The following is an 18120-nucleotide window of genomic DNA, read 5'->3' on the forward strand; positions in this document are numbered from 1 at the left end:
GTGACACGAGATTCTCGCGGGCGGCGAGAGACCCGACACAAACCTGAGGCGGCAAAAAAGAAACCAAACATGAGGCGGTCAAAACGGAGTGGAGTGTGCGGGAGCATTTCAAATTTGAGGCGAAGGAGGACGAAAAGTGCCACCATTGCGCATATGCTTCAGTTATTGTGTGTGAGAGAGATCTCAGGACTGGTGGGAGCATACTGGCTTTAAATATTGGCTTTAACGTGGAGCAGTGGTTCCGAAATTTTGTTGTGTACAACAATATGTTGGGTCAACATTTGTCCACATTCCTCTCCTACGACGACACAACGTTTCGTCGGGTCATCCGTCCCTTTGCAGATGCGCGTGGGTTTCTCTCGTCATTAAACCGCGGAGACGTTGCCTAATGCCTCAGAAAATCTGACCTGCCTGTTTACATGACAGTCGCATTTGCACATATCCAATTTATTTCCACATATGAATGAGACCTGAGCAACCGATCTCGATATATCCGAATGCATGCGTTTTTTTCCTGTTTACACTGTCATAGAACACATCGGATCTGTCACATGTGAGCAAAAAGGTCTAGTAATCTTACTGTTACCTTTCTCAGACCAAGGGCGATTATAAGTGCTGCTGCTGCTGCTAATGTTTCAAGTTTTTCATTCAAGTAGTTTACCAGATAGATTATTATATGTAGGCTTAATATTGTAGGCTAAGCCTACCCATGTAGATTTTTATTTAAAATTTATTTTGTTGCTTAATGTTTCACATGCAACAGGTGAGCCAGTGCACAATTATTTTTTATGTATTTTAATTTTCTGTAGATAATTTATTTTGTTAAACTACATAAATGCCATTATCTGTACCGTATCCCAACTGTTAGAATAAAACATCAATTGAGCAATATAACATGCATTTTTATTCAGTAGCCTATAAGCAATATTTAGCTTTTTATGTTAAAGACACTATTGATACAGTAAGAAATTTACATTCTCAGGAAAATAGCCGCTTATCAGTTAATCGTTAATCGATCGATAAGGTCAATCAATTAATGATTAATGAATTAATCGATAATTTGCATCCCTAGTGTGTTTTCTAGACGTGGGCATTACAGAAGGTCATGTGCTTGTGCATGCGTGCATCACGTATGACATAAATGTTTTTTTTTATTTATTATTTGTTAACATAATTTTAATTTATTAAAAGAAACCCTATTTAAGTAAACTTCACAAGTTTATTGCAGTGGCTATTTCTAGACAATTCTAGACAAACTTTTCTAGTATCTAGACAAATATCTTACTCTTTCCTGACACTGATATTAAAATATGCAATCTTCGCAGTTTAGCGATTTAGTTTTCTGCGATTTAGCTCTATTTATTGATTGTATAATGTTGTATAATGTTTTTCGTTGGATACCATCCATATTGAAACTAAATGAAAGCATGCCGAAAAACAGTAGGTAATTTGCTCTGGAATTTTTACTGCGGTTGTGTGAGAAAAACACAGACTTGGTAGATTCGGACAGGATTAAAATCGCAAAGTACGCCTGTGAAACACAAATTTCTCTAATGACCCCCTGGAAAACTATTCCCGTCTTAATAGGGCTTAATATACACATAGCTGAAGCGGATTGATATCATCTTGGTCTGGAGAGAGGTTTTCGTAAGGTAACGTGAAAGGTAACGTGACAATGGCTCTCAATCAGAGCGTGCTGCAGTTCCATGTTTTACCACAGATTTACATTGGAAATTTGTGGTGCGCTGTAGAGCTGGGGAAGACTCAGGAACCCGCTGCCCCTTTAAGTATCATAATACATGTCTGCCGAAGCCATATGTTCAATTTTAATATATCCTGCTCACTTTACGATTTAAAATAGTGTAGAAAATCCAAAAATATTAGTTACAGAATGCTGAACACGTTTACAATTTACTATTGATTCAGTTTACATAGAGGTTTATGTTTTGGATGAATATTTTGGTGGGACACGCGGAGCCGCAAACCACAATCCCACTCAAAACCATGTCTGAACCCGAAATCGCCTCCCTAAACCCTCATTCACTATTCCCTACGTTAGTCCACTAATACTGTTCACTTGAAGGAGTAAGCGAATTCGGACAGCCGCTGAGCGCACATCGACTGTACACTCGTTATTGCGGTGCAATGTGGGATTGAATAAGTGCACACAATAACGTCCACTATGGTTTCGTATACCACCTCAAATGGCTGTCCCCTCAAATAACGCCCTATTTGAGGGTATATGGGGCGATTTCAGATTCAGCTCATGGCTCCCTTCCTAGACCTTTGGGGACACCTTTACTGATCAGCAGGTTCAATATGGTTAGGGTTAAGCGGGTCGCACACCGGACGCGCAGCTCAGCGCCGCGCCGCGCCACGTCTAGGACAACTCTCACCTGAAAATCCGATAACATCAGCAATTTTCTGATTTCTGTAAATAAATATAAAACTAAATGTATATTGCAGCACAGGGTGAAGTCCGTATATACATTAACTACGATCGATTTGAGACACATAAATGTAAATTTAATATAAAACTATGTAAATGGCGCTCTGTGGCGCGGCAGGATTTTGAACACGGTCCTGAGCCGTTGCTGGGCGCCGCGGACAGACGCCGCCGGTGTGTGTACTCTCATAGAGAATAATGTGTTCGAATTTAAAAGACGTGGCGCTGCGCGGCGCGGCGCTGAGCTGCGCGTCCGGTGTGCGACCCCCTTTAGGGATAGGTGTAGGGGACGGCTTAATGTAAAGTAATGTCCCAATACAGCTATTTTCCATTAGTGAAAATAGCATCTTTCACACTTAGTGCACATAGCAGCTACCTAATTTTAAACAATGTACATTTTTAAGCAAAACTAGAGGCTTGTAGGTACTGACAAAACAAGTACTCACCATATAGCCATTGAGATCAGCATCAGGAAAGATCATTGGCAACTCAGGAAAGCCTCTTTTCACCAGGTCACACAGCATTATCTGCACATCAGCACATTATAGACATTTCAGGCATTAGATAAAAAACAAATAAGGAACTTATTAGCTGCAACCTGACCTTCATTATTCAAATATATAAAACACATACAATATGTATATAATGCGTGTTCATTTACATTACTTGCATATTTTTATTTACCATAATTCAGCACTGACATTTCTATCCCATGACCTGTATTTCATTGCCAACCACAGATATAAAGGCATAAACACAGAATTATATTATAATTCTTTGCCTTTCTTAACTGTGTTTGTACCACTAAAATGAGGAACAGTTCACTTATGTGTTCATTCTAGTAATCGAAGCTCAGTATCTTCAAAGAATGTGAAAGATCTTTATACACATCTAAACATACATATTGCTTCTTCTCTTGGCTGATTTCTTGAAAGAGAGCATTCCTCGTCTCAGCGATCTCCTCCTTCTTCTTAAGAATCTCTGGCAGGTCCAGCTCTTCTGCCTGAAGGACACTCAAACCGATCATTTCCATCGGATGTAATCAGCATAATGTAGTGTCAAATAAAAATCAAACCAATAAATCAATATTTAGCCCCTGGTCATCTGAGATCCCAGTGCATTTTGTGAACTGTGGCCCCACCATGTGGTTTCTCAGAGCACAGGACTGTTCTCACCTCCTCCATACAGCTGACCTCAACCAGTTTCCAGCGCAGCTGAGATCGCAGGCTCCGGATGCGCTTCTTCACCGCAAACAGTTCGTCTGCTTTTGGAGGGCCGCTCTGCCACTGCTGTAATTCCTGCTTAAACTGCAGTGAAATGTCATAGCCTTGACAACTGATAAATAAAACTGATAATGAAAATAATCATGCAGTGCATACACTAAATATTAAGCAGCACAACTGTTTTCAACATTGATAATAATAAGAAATGTTTCTTGAGCATCAAATCAGCATATTAGAATGATTTCTGAAGGATCATGTGACACTGAAGACTGGAGTAATGATGCTGAAAATTCAGCTTTGCCATCACAGGAATACATTACATTTTAAAATATCTTGAAATAGAAAACAGTTATTTTAAATTGTAATAATAAATTGAAAAAATATTCATTCACAATATTACTGTTCTTCCTGTATTTTGATTATTGATTATTTTTATCAAATTAATGCATCCTTGGTAAGCAGAAGAGACTTCTTCTGAGAAATCGTACACACCCCAAAAATTTGAACGGTAGTGTATAAATATCTATACATCTAGAGATCAGCTTTTCTGGTCAGCCACTCAGAGAATCTCTTACCTTTGTGTTGAGTTCGTACTTTTGCCTGATCTCCTCTAACAAACTTTGTTCTCTCTGGATGTCTCTCATGGCTTTGCGAAAGGCATTAAACACGATTTTCCTTTCTTGATTGTCTTGTTCCTATGAAAACAGTGTATAACAAATTTTCCATTCAGTAATACAGTAGTAGCTTGCATTTCACGCTTCTGTTTATCTAAAATTGCACTGGATAAAACCTGAGGGATAGTACCCTTGCTCAAAAGAAAGGGAATGCACAGGGAAAGGCAGACATAGATGAGCAGAATGTGGTAGATCAGGACAGAAACTCTTACAGAGAATTCAGTACTGAGTTCTTCACACAGGGCATTGTCAGCATTCATCAGGATCTCATCCACACTTTCTGCAACATCATCTTCGGTCACTGATGTTTTCTCCATCAAACACGAAAACTGAAAATCAACAAAGGCTTCATCTTATGGCTTTGAATAAAGTACCTTGATACAATAAACCATAGCTGTGTCCCAAATTACACATTATACACATTGTACTTATGCACTCATTGTACATGTATGAATTTTATAAGGTTATTTTGTCATTCAACATCAGAGTCTGATGTGCATCATACAGGTATATAAAGTGCACTTTTTCTTTTTGGAATTTTCAGTGTGAACAAACTAACAGTAAAAGGAGACATGAATTTTAGGTTTACATGAACTAACATACCTTGCTAAGCCTGGCTGCCCAGCCGCTAAGAGCAAGGAGAGCCTCATCTGTAGCTTTTCGTACGTTTTTGATTTTCTGTTGTTTTTGCCCCTTCCACTCACAGAACTTCTCAAAAGAGTACTCTTCGGTCTGCTCCGCCAGCATAACAGAGCTAAATATTGCAGTCAATGAGGATTCAACTTCCTGTAGATGCAGATGACACCATTTAAAATGCAGTTATGAAAACCTGTAAGGTCAATCTTTACATACTATATGCAGTTTGACTGATATTTTAAACACAAGACAGTCCTGGGGTCCGTTCTTCGTACCTTGCTTAATACATCTGAGATGATTTAACAGATGCCAGATCATCCATTCGTGATAATTGATCTCTGGCTAATTTGGTTCTTCAAACAAATTTGCAGATTTGATTAAAATATCTAGATTTAGTTGTCGGATATTACTGCGTGTTATTGTGTTCATTGGAAAGGACAGATATATCGATACTCGAAACCATGATCAGCAATCAGCGATTGGCTGGCGTCAAACGCCATCATAATAATCAAAACAGGAAACAGCCAAGCAGGCAAAATGACAAAGTTGTAAATGTAAATGAAATGTGTAAATGTTTGTTACACAATTCCAAATTATTTCCATTTTTCATGATTTCTAGTATTTGTACAGGCTTTTTTATCAGTGTCAAGAGTAGCCAATTGTAATTAGCAATTCATTTAATTTTACATGTGTAGTGGATAAAGCTTCTTAAGGGTCAATAACATATTTGTAATGGCACAGCAGACACCAAGTTATCTGCATCTCCTGCACTCTATCAAGCCAACCATATAATAGCTGTCACCGTTCAAATAATGCATTGCTCTCTATGTAAGGCTCCAATAAAATGATGAGGTAATTATTCCCTTCTCTCAATGAGTAATATTGGCTCTGTCTATAATAGACTACACAACATTATAATTCTTTTCAAATTCATTATAAAAATATGTATTATGTATATAAAAACATATTCCCATTTAAATGTTTAATTAATAATTTCAATAGCATGCTTTTATTTTACATTTTTTTGCCTTTTATTCTGACAGGACAGTAGAGAGTTGACAGGAAGCGAGGTGAGAGAGAGACGGGGGACGGGATCGGGAAAGGTCCACGAGCCGGGACTCGAACTCAGGCCGCCAACGGCGCCACATGTCGGCGCACTGACCACGAGGCCATCGGCCCTGACTCAATAGCGTGCTCTTGTAAGAAAGTAGCAATGGCAGGGACAGACTACAGCAGAGTAGGCTCACGGAAAGGAGGGGTCAAGAGAGACCGAATCCTAGATTTAACCGTTTCAGACACTGAGAAAAGAGGTGATGCTGTAAAGTATATTGAGAAAATTGGATGCATGTAAACCTATTGTAGGAGAATTTCAAAACAAAATTTAGGAACCTTTAATATAGTATAATAGGGGCACTTTAAAATGAAAAATGAAAATATAAAAAAAAAATACCATAATGGTATAAATAATCATAAAAAAATCCTAAACATTTCTTCACTGCATACCTTCAGCTTGTCCAAGCGTTCAATGATTGGCAGCTTGTCCACATCTTGGAGGAAGTGGTCTACAGCAGTTAAGAGAAGATCACGGGCCTCATTCCTGCTGTTCACCAATGACTCTATTTCTGCCATCTGACGAAACACACACAAACATCTTACAAGCAATGCCATCGCCAACAATACAACGGGGAATTCCTAATAACAATAGTTCACACACACAGCAATATTTTTTATTAAAACTCTCTTTTTTGAGCAACAGAGACAACATTCTCTTACACGTAAACTCATTTTATTCATTCATTGATCAGGAGAATGTATATTTTACTCACGGTTTGACAGCCTCTTAGATTCTCCAAGGTTTTGTCATAAGCTTTCCACGCAAGCTCCAGCCTCTCTGAGCTCAACGGCACTGAGATCCTGTAGTTCATGATGATGGTGATGGACCCCAACAGGTGATCTTCATCAGCGGAGCATGGATTACTCTCCCTGAGGTTCAAACCCACAATAATGGCAAGTGCATCTCTGAATCACCAACACTTACACATTAAAACCAATGATAACTTTTCAACAACAACAAAAAAACAACAACAACTGAATGTTAAACAGGAAGTGTTTCTGAAGAAAACTGCCCATCTCTCTACTTTGATTTGGTAGGATAGTTTGCACTGTGTTCTATGTTGTTTTTATAGTGTTGCTATGAAGTCGCTAGGGATTATATTGCCCCTTATGCAAAAATTGTACATCCGATGACAAAAAGACACAATTGACCAATCAGAATCAAGTATTGTGCCTTAGCAAGCAACACTAATTATTAATACAAATACAAGTGACCATCATAGGATACATCTCACCTTTTGGACCTTGATAAGCCCAAATGGGCAAAAAAGAATTATGTTAAAGCTATAATGTAAAAGCTATCTATGAAAACCCAACTTTAAGTGTCAACATTTTGAATCCGAAACACTGCCCAATTATAGCAAGTATGCATTAAGACACAGAAAAAATAATTTTGCCTTAGTTTCCTCAGAGAATCCACTTTCTTGGCCAGCTGGGAAATTCTGGTTGCAACTGTTGTAGGATGTTTATGTTCAGTGTCCTTTGTCTTCTCATAACTCTCCTTCGCTGTCTGCAAAATATGAACAAACCTTTATAAGATAAACCGTTGTCATAACCTAAAACACGCTGAACAATCAACCAAATTAATTAAAAAAAACACATGTGTGACACAGCTCAAGTCAAGGGCACCTGGAGCTCTAATTTGGCCTCCTCTAGCTGCTGCCCCAGGAGAGATACATGCTGCTGGATGACACTTCCTTCCTCTTTTAGCATCTTGATCTCTAAGTCCTTCTCATTTATCACCTCTCTCATCCTCTGGGTACACAAAACAGCACAGAGGCCACAGATGATCTCGCATGTAACCAGGGTTTTCACTTCAAGTGTGATTTCTTACATGCAGCATAATGATAATGAGAACCAAGCATCAGTGTACATACATACACTACCATTCAAGAGTCAGTAAGAGTTTTTTAATGTTTTGAAAGAAGTCTCTTATGCTCACCAAGACTGCATTTATTTGAAAATATAGTACAAACAGTAATATTGTTACAATTCAGTCTTCAAATGTAATATATACAAAAAATAATAATATTGTGAAATATTATTACAATTTAAAATAACTGTTTTTTATATTAATACATTTTTAAAACATAATTTGGGCAATTACTCCAGTCTTCAGTGTTACATACTTTTTCCAAAAACATTCTAAAATGCTAATTTGGTGCTCAAAAAACATTTCTTATCATAATTATCAATGTTGAAAACAGTTCTTTCAGGATTCTTTGATGAATAGAACGTTTTTTAAAAAATAACATGTATATGAAACATATCCTGCAAGTGAATGTCTTCACTTAAAAGCGTCTGCTAAATGATTAAATGTAAATAGAAATATTTTGTAGCATTATAAATATCTTTACTGTATCTTTTGATCAATTTAATGTGCCCTTGTCGAATAAAAGTATCAACTTCTTAAAAAAAAAAAATTCTTACTGACCCCAAACTTTTGAATATTAGTGTACATTGAAAATTCTGTCTTTAAATATCTTGAACGCTGAGCAATGGAAAATCAATGGTTCTTCTGCAGGACCCAGATATTATATTTGACATCAACTAGCAACGATGTTTATTTTACAGTTGTAAACTAAATCAATTGTTAGATTTAGATTTAAAACATTAAACTAACAGTGAATAAATAATTAGTTAAAAATGTATGTAAATTAAAATAATAATTCAACTAAATTTAAATATTTAAAATAATAATTTGAATAAATGTTCAAATGTATTAAAATTTGTTCAGTATGTTGACTTGTCTACTTTGTTGGTTTTCTAAATTGTTGGCACACCCTTAAACATCAATAAAAAAATATGGATATTAGAGTTGAGCCGGATACTCGGCTGAAACGAGTATCCGGTACGGATAAAGCACTTTTGTCGAGTACGAGTATTATACGAGTAATACGAGTCAATATCTGTGCTCGGATTGAAGAAAAAAAGAAAGTTATGTTGAGATTAGGGCTGGGCGATATATCGATATAAAGAATATATATATATATATATATATATAGCCTATATATATATATATATATATTTTTTTTTTTTTTTTTTTAAATGCGATATGGAATTAGACCATATCGCATATATCGATATAGTTCAAATTTGCGCTGTGATCCTTGCTCCAGAGCTCTCTGCACTGCTCCCCGCCCCTCCTTTTCCACTTTGCGTGCGTGTTTAGAGCATGTTATGTTATAATAACATGAAATAAAGTCTTTCACCTCAGAAAAACGGACTTTCTTGTCCTGTCAGCCGTTATACTGTAGTCGTAGCGCACACTCAATTGCACGCGCAAATGCGGCGGCGCGCGCTGTGTATCGCCTCACTGTATATAAAGTGCAAAAGAAACTACGAGCATGCAACGCCGTTACGTTGTAAATTACACTAAATAAAAGTAATGTAGGTATGATTTTCATTCTATTCACCAGGAGCAGTTTCCATGTTTCATTAACAGTTCTTGTTAGTAGGCTATTGTGTATTCACCATGGTAACTGTCATTTCCATATTAACCCCAAAATGCCAAAATATTTTTCTTTGTGTTATTTTTTATATTTTTAAATGACTGTGGTGGCTCATACCAATATTGTATTAACAAAAACTAGTTTGGGACTGCTATTTAATACCTTTAGCATAGGCCTAATGTTTATTTATTAGTACTAGTCTTTACTATTAGTCATATTCTTACAATTTATGTTATGTACTTGTGTGTGTGTTAACAAATTAAAAAAAAACAAAAAAAACATGAAAAATAAAAAATATTGGGATATATATATCATGTATCGAAATTCAGCCTAAATATATCGGGATATGGTTGTATTCATTGTTGCAAAACTTGAAAACTTCTGTAGTTCGTTTGTTATCGTGATCAAAACCATTGATCTGAAGCTCAATGCTGATGCTGTCATGTAAATAGTTTTCTAATCAGCAATAAATATAACAATTTCTGATCAACCCATATCAATTGCATGCTTAAAATAACATACTGGTTAAAGCCCCGCCCATTTGAAGACAACCCGACCCACTTCCGGGTTAGATCCCGCCCACTTCCGGGTTAGGCCCCGCCCAGTCCGAGTACAGATACAGATACAGATAATTCATATGGTTAACAGATACAGATACAGATACAGATAATGCTGTACTCGCTCATCCCTAATGGATATTTTCTTTTCCCTTCTGAAAGTTGATGGGGTCTAAATCTCTCTGAATATTTGGCTGGCAGATTTGACCATTGGGTGCCTACAGTGTTTTTTTTCCCCACAGGTCTGATGTCAACAACCCTAACAGAAGATAACTACCAGCTGAGGACCACTAATTTATAATGATTAGATGTGCTGTGAATGTGGTGATAAAATGAACCTTTGAGAGAATGAGAACGTGTCACCTCACCTGGAGTTCAGACTCGGTTTCATTTGCCATCTGCTCAGTATCCTGAGAGCACAACTGCGGTCCATCTCCATCTGCCTTTGAGGCCTTGATCTCAGTAAGAGATTCCTCACCAACATTCATTTTCTCCACAGGCTGGAGAGCAATGATGCTTTTCTGCTCCCTACAACATGTAGAAAAACATGGATTCATAACTCAGAACATTCATCAAGATATTTTCATGAAGAACATATGGGTGCTACATCCCACTGCCATAATAAAAGTGAACAGAATCCTTAAAGTCACCATGAAATGAAAATGGACAATTCTTATTTTTTATGGAATATTTGAGTGCTTAATATAAATGATTTTTTTTTTAATTCATGTGCCCTCATAATCTTTAAAATGTTTTTATTTAAAAACATTTTTTTCTCGTTTGAGAAACTGTTTCACTCGGATACCCGTCAAAATAGCGAAGAATAGTCTATCGCAACTTTCTTTTCATGCAGACTTTAAGCACAAACAACAAGAGGTAAATGCTTATAATATTGTCTGCGTCTCAAAACTTACTTAATAACTTGAGGTTTCTGGTCTGAGAATATTGGCCGCAATTTCGGCATGCATCCCAATGAAGAGAGTGTGTCCAACTCCCCCGGGGGGTTCCTGGTGGGCCATAGCCCTGTGCGCTCCTGCAGGTTTCCTGTGGGAAGGGAGTTCTCCCTTTTGCCTGGGAGACTGACTTTGGCAAACTTAAATTTCAACAGCTCTTCACCAATGTCAAGATTCCCCTGGAAGGCTTCAACCAGGATGGTTCCATCAAAGCAAACTGACTTTTTATGGACACGCAACTTTTTTCCATGAATAATATTGTGAAGGAAGGACTTCCCCTAGTAGTGAACAATACAACAGTTGCAAGAGCTGTATCCAAGTCTGAGTGAACATTTCATTTCACTACATTTCATGGTAAACAAATATTAGATGCATTTAAATTCATATTTATAGGAAAACGGACCATTCTATAAAACAGTTGTGTCAGATACCTGTGAAAAAAGAGGGGAATCTTGCTCGCTTGACACATGAAAGCCCCAGAACTTGTACTTTTTTGCCAGTCCTGTTGTCTGCAGTTCTTCAGGAAGTTCAACTAACTCAGACCGACTGACAATCTCCATATTTCCATAGTCAATGTACGAAATATAGAACTGAGCAGAAAAGATAAATTAAAACCTTATATGTGATATTCATGAGAACCACATCAGTGTTAAAAAAAACAGCTCTGTACTTTTCTAATTATTCATAAAGTTGTTATTTAATAGACCTCAAAGTATCTTTGTCCGCTACAAAAAAATGACACCATTTGCTTTTGGTCACAGAATAAATTAATCACAGGTGACTTCATCTGATTCTGAACAGGGAATTTCTGTAAAGTCATTGGTAATCTTCCATTTTTGTGTCATGATGCATTAACACCAATTTCAAAATAAGGTCTAAGGCCACTGTAATATCAACCAATAAAACAAATAATTCTGATTATAGAGTGCAACAGTGCCCGCCCACTTTTTCAGCGGCCTTCCGGAATCATTTTTTGGGTCAATTTTTCCCATAAGGATTTTAAAAAAGCATAATTTTAAGAGTTGTAAGCCATGAACCAAACCAACCAGCTACGAGGTAAATCACAAACATTAAAACCTTTGATTTTAAGCAAAAAAGTATTTGAAAATTAGACAAAAGACAAAGGTGCAAGACTGTGTACTTAACGGCTTTAATAAGGGAAAGAACTACAATCCCATGGATCCCAATCCCAATCTAACTAAAAATGATGGAGAAATATACAACTATTGAACAATATATTTTGTTTATTGAAAAATATGCAATATTTAAGTAATTTAAGAGTGTAGCGAAACATTCAGTTTAGAGTGTAGCGATTATTCAGTGTTTCATGGGAGTGAGTGGGCGCTAAAGTTATTTTGGCACGATTTACTTGTTTCTATTCTCTGATTGGTGGAGATTTCTCTGCAGAATCATGGGTAATGGCGTTTTTCAGCAGGAATTCCACTGTTAAACATGATTATTTAAAATATATTGTTGAAATAATATAGATTTGGAGACTTTAAAAAAAAAGCAAATACCATTGATTAGCAACCTCGTAGCTTACAGTAGATCGGTCTTTAGGTTTATAAGTTATTGTTTAAAATCAATTCCCATATGGAGAAAATGAATGGTATTTTTACTTCCAGAACCAGACTGTTGCACTCGATTTCTTCCCTCATTGAGGTTTACTCAGCTTTTTACAAACCTTGTCTTCTGTTTGCTGTTGCACTGTACACCTGTACCAGCACTTGTCCTCTGAATATCGTGCCCCATAGACCTACACAGGAAAATGGAGCAAAGAGTCAGATCTTGTAGACCTTTCCTATTTTGTCCATATATTACTTGCCTTGTGTGAACTTGGCCTTCCCATCAGTATAGGCGCGATGGGGCATTTTTCTGTCAGCATAACATTGATCTTCTCATTTATTTTGTCTGTTACATTCTGATGAAACAAAAAACAGCATATGGATGAACATACTGCATATTGTTCAATTTAAGAAATGTCAGAAATGTTTCAATTTACATTTTTGGCTCACACTAGCTTAACATGGTAACGTAAACAGTAAATATTAAGCTTACCTGAGCCCAAAACGTGATGGCATCCACAACATGAGTGACAACCACGAGTTCCACTGGATAAATAACAATGAAAAGCAACGCTCAAACATCAGCTCGTGTATAAAAACGGACAATGACGAATCGAAAACCAGGAGAAAAGCTGCAACTTACTTTTTTCAGGCTGAATCCCGGACTGATCCATGAGATATGCCTAAAGTCAACAACGTGGCAACCGTTATATTAGTTTTAGTTTTCCACGGGTCTCCATTTTGACAGTAATGTTAGTTTAATTTTGAATATAATGTCGTTCGTCTTACCAATGTTTAGCGACCTGCTAACGTTACTGAAAATCCCGTTGCTAAGCCACACAGGCGAACGATGTGGTCAATCGATTGCAGTACGTTATGTTCTGTAAAGTAACGTATAGCAAGAAATGTATTGTTAAACATGCAAATTGCAAACCAATTAATCCGTTTTAATAATGGGTAAAGTCACCAAAGTTTCTAACTTAAGTTACAGTGGTCTCTCTCAGGTGTTGTCGTGTTTTGCCCTTCAAAGCAAACGATTGAAAAAGGATGCAATTTTAATATAGGATATTGACACTTATAATTTTAACTGCAACTAAATATTATTTTAGCTATCGTTAAGTGTAAACTAATAATTCGGATTTTTAAATAAAATCGAATCTTTGTTGTAGTGTCGTCCGATTTGTGAACAACTCGTTCGTAACTCGGATCTTTTCAATGAACTGCTTGAACCGAATCGAATCGATCTCGAATCATACTCGATCCGAGCAGTTCACAAATCAACAGCCTAGAACTGAACTAGCCAAAATTACTGTATCAAAGTGATGATATTAAACGGTATTATTTTAAAATATATATATATAAAAAACTCTAATGCGATAAACAGCAATATGCAAAAATATGGATCTGTGTTGAACTGTTCGAAGGAACCGATTTGAATGACTTAGACCCAGCAGTTGACCAGTAGGTGGCGAGAAGAGATCGTAGCTTTTTATTTTAATTAAGCAATTCATTTAAATGACTCAAGCTATTGCAGGAAAGCAATTTTTTCGACTAAACAATCTCCTTTATTTATACCACAGCGCGTTATACAATACAGACTGTTTCAAAGCAGCTTACAGTAGCCTAACAAACAGGAAAATACTCTTGAATGATGCAAGAGCCATTCCACCGAATGGGTGACATTTCTGTCCCCAGGACATTATATGTATAAAACACATGAAAATGCATTCTAAAAACATTTTATTAAAGCACATTAAGCTATACCTGCAAATTTAAAATGTATAATTAAAAACATTAATAAAAACTAGAACACCAAAAAAAAAAAGCATTTGTTGCATGTACCTATCTCTAAATGCTCTATCTCTAAACTTTACCATGAAATATAATGATTAAAATTTCCTTCAGAAATCTTTTTCTTTTTTTTTCTTTTTTTTTTTGTTGTGTGACTTTATATCCAATCTATGCTTTAAATGTTAGTTTTTTTTCACTGAGAAGGTCAATCTCAACATACTGTCCTGTTACCTAAAATATTTCTTAATGTTATTTGTTTATTTTAAAAAATATTAACTTTTGGTAAGTCACTAGAATTTGCTCAGTGTCCTCATGCTATGTGGTCATATGTCATGTATTTGATAACTTTTTCCTTAAAAACTGAATCCTGTTACTTTCAGCCCTGTTACTCATATAAAAAATAACAGGAGTGAGTTAAAGTAGTGAGTAGAGTCCTCTGTTTTGTTGATTTAATATTATAAATATTAGTTGATATAATACAGTTCACCTGAATTATGAGTTCTAAGGTTGCAATTACTTAAACTAGACATTAGTATTAGTTTTACGATGTGAATGCCATACTTCCAGGGAGCCAGTTGTCGTGGAAATTACTTTCACGACTTTAAATAATAATTGGAAAACAGCTGGAGATTTCAAAAGTTATAAAGATCTTTATTTCTTGCAAGAAAGGCAGTTCACACATCAGTCAGAGTCTGATATGGAAGGGCAAGGGGTTAGTTCCCTTTGCCAAGCTTATATACCCCCAATACATCCTGATAGCTGCATCTGTCTCAAAAGATCGCCTTGGTTACCTTAAAAGGAAATATCTTTGTTCAAGACCTCCTATCTAACATCAATTTTATCTTAGACAGAACAATTACCATGTCTGCAGAAGTTTCCTGTTTTTAGCTGCTCCTTTTCACACATTTTGTCTATCTTTAATTTTATCAAAGCTGCGCACATACTTTTCACACTTGAAGTACAATAGGTCACTTTGACATTTTGTTGTACACAGTCTATTTCTACTAAGCCGTCTATCACCCAAAACATTTTGTTCCTGCAAGCTTGTCCTAACTTATGCATTTTCTAAAAGCTTGGTTATATATCTTTAATAATGCTTCATGAGTACAAATAAATGTTCAATGTTAAATGTTCAATGTTAATACAAGTGATACACATCTAGAAGTAAAAAACACATCTAAGTAAAAAGAACACATCTAAATGTAAAATTTCCATAACACTCCACCCCATATTCATTCAAAGAACATACACACAATTTTGACATTTACTTCTCCATAATCATAGTTGCCTGGTTTGGCCTTTCACTTTATAATACCTGTCAAATATTCCTTTAATTAGCATCCTAAGTTGTAATTAAAATACCACCTGTTTGCAATGTTACCACATACACATACCATCTTCTCATATTCTTCATCTTCTTCCCAACATTCTATCTTCAAGCAATCTAATTCTATTTTCAGTAAAAAACTAAACATACCATAGTACATTGCCTTTTAACTTTGAATCAAGTTTCATTATCCTTTGCTAAATTTCGAATCACATTGATCTATTAGGCCTTTAACAGGCTGATACTGCTGATTAACCATTTTTTTTTAACCTTATTTTCAAGTAGCGATTGTACTTAGTCAGATCTATTTAAGGATCTGTGTAATAAAATCTAACCAAAGAATTATATAATCTTTTCATGTTTATCTTTAACACAAATATCAATAACTGTATTATTTTGTTTCAAACAATGTCATTATTTTTAAAATTATCTCTCACCCAGCTGTTGCCATGAGAATAGCTTTAGCTGCATATGTGCCATTTAATCATTAATCACCTATCCTAAAATCCTATTTTTCCCGAATTAACTGATGGACATAACATGTCCTGCCTCTATTTGTTGGCAATGCGGAATAGTTCATAATGGATCCATTGATCCAGATCATTAAATCTGTAACTTTATTTTGAATTAAGAAAGCTTTTTAGAATTTTGCTTTATGAGCAAATATTCTATTTCACTGAAATGTCTTAACTGTTTAGATTCATTTTAGTTTTTAGATTGAACATTTCAACTGTGTTAAATTCAAATTCAAAAGTGTTACATTGTTCTTGGTCTAGGTTTTAACTTTGTGCCCCCTACATAATTTGTTTTGATTAATGCTCTGGGCTTCAGTAAATCATTAAAATCTTTAAGTTGGAGATTTGGTTATGTTATAAAGCCGTTCAACTAATAATAATTCAGAAATTAAATATGTTTCCCAAAAATCAATCTCCTTTTGAAAGTTTTTCTTTTTCTTTTGCTATTTCAACAAATGGAAACACCTAAAAAATATTTAATTTAGTCATTCATTCATCGCTATAGAAGTTTACCCTATTATCTATTCGGACCTAGTCCGGCAAAGTAACTTATCCTCTCTTATTAGAGAACAATTATTACCCCTATTAATTTTTTTGTTGCATCTATGATATCTGAATTGGGGTTCTAAAACCCCTCAAGTTTCTTCAAAAAATAGTCCCAAGATTATTTATTATTTTTACAGTAAGGTACCTATTTAGAGTTCCTATACTCTATAGAATTAAGATATTTTCCTCTTCTTAATTTACGTGTACCTGAAATATTCAAATTAATTAGTAATTTTTCAAATCATGAGATCTATATCAATTCTCAGTCATTAGTTGGTTCACATCTTCCTCCAGATGTGTTGATCATCTCGTTGCCCCTTGGATGTTCCATCTTCACCATGGTGATTCTTTGCGAACCGTTGCAATGGGCTTTCCCACGCTGGCAAGGGAGGAAAGTTACTAGCACTTCCTTTGCCCCTCACTTGACGCTGTGCGTTGTCGTTGGTGTCGGCGTTTGGGGTTGTTGAGGGCTGTTTGGTGTAGTTTAAGTCGTGATGCTTGGACGGAGGTGTCACCGCACCCCAGATGGGACCTTGTTTGTGGAGTGAACCACAAGAACAACCTGTGAATGGAGACCTTAAGTATTTTCGTTAGTGACAACATGTATCATGTCGCCAGACTCATCTACTTGTCTGGCCGGTCGTCCTCTTTTGATGAGACCTGTGAAATTTCATGTTAAACAGTGACAAGACAATATTTTATACATTTGGAACAGAATCAGTTCTGTTCGATGAGATCCATCATGACATCCTGTAAAAAGGAAAAGTTAAACGTGGTAGACAGGGCAAGCTTGCTTGCTCTCTGCCTTCCCAAAATTATACGCTGCGCAGGTGTGGCATTGCTTATTTCTGCCACAACAATAACCTATACCACAATAGTTAGCCAAATTCATCCATGGTTGTTATTTTATTGGGAATATTTTTTTCCCTGTTGGGTCATATTTGATCTGTTTAGATACAGCTGTTTTGATTGACATCATTTATGTCTCTGAACACCATGATTCACACATTCACTTTCACACACTCCACACACCCCTCTCTGGCCAGAGATTAATTAATTCATTCATTCATTCATTCATTCTTGTCTGCCTTAGCAGTTTATGAACTGAATGGGGAACATATATTTATTAGGAGTGGAATACCACCAAATATGAACGGTAACAATGTTCGACGACGACAGAAACTACTGAACGTAGACACACTGTGGCATTCCCCTTGCAACAGTGTCTTAACGTTAGGATATAAATTGTCCGATGCAGTCGCCATGTGATTGAGTTTACACAGTGAACGTAAACCTAACTTTTCAAAACAAATAGATTAAAC

The 18120-nt window shown here is 36.1% G+C and overlaps 1 protein-coding gene across 1 annotated transcript in view; it reads right to left on the reverse strand.

The window, feature by feature from the left end:
• Window positions 1-13293, reverse strand: part of stk31 (serine/threonine kinase 31) — a gene marked incomplete at both ends in the record, with an annotated part of 29384 nt that extends 16091 nt beyond the window's left edge. The window contains 17 exons of the mRNA XM_084089990.1: window positions 2893-2973; window positions 3348-3449; window positions 3622-3753; window positions 4245-4364; window positions 4556-4672; window positions 4947-5129; window positions 6483-6608; window positions 6806-6962; window positions 7490-7602; window positions 7722-7847; window positions 10470-10629; window positions 11016-11332; window positions 11486-11662; window positions 12739-12810; window positions 12880-12975; window positions 13113-13165; window positions 13263-13293. Of these exons, the coding sequence (XP_083946116.1) occupies window positions 2893-2973; window positions 3348-3449; window positions 3622-3753; window positions 4245-4364; window positions 4556-4672; window positions 4947-5129; window positions 6483-6608; window positions 6806-6962; window positions 7490-7602; window positions 7722-7847; window positions 10470-10629; window positions 11016-11332; window positions 11486-11662; window positions 12739-12810; window positions 12880-12975; window positions 13113-13165; window positions 13263-13293 (2163 nt within the window). The remainder of the gene's footprint in view (window positions 1-2892; window positions 2974-3347; window positions 3450-3621; window positions 3754-4244; window positions 4365-4555; window positions 4673-4946; window positions 5130-6482; window positions 6609-6805; window positions 6963-7489; window positions 7603-7721; window positions 7848-10469; window positions 10630-11015; window positions 11333-11485; window positions 11663-12738; window positions 12811-12879; window positions 12976-13112; window positions 13166-13262) is intronic.
• Between the last annotated feature and the right edge of the window lie 4827 nt (window positions 13294-18120).

Source organism: Abramis brama, assembly GCF_963993115.1.
Source record: "Abramis brama genome assembly, chromosome: 17".
Taxonomy (NCBI): domain Eukaryota; kingdom Metazoa; phylum Chordata; class Actinopteri; order Cypriniformes; family Leuciscidae; genus Abramis; species Abramis brama.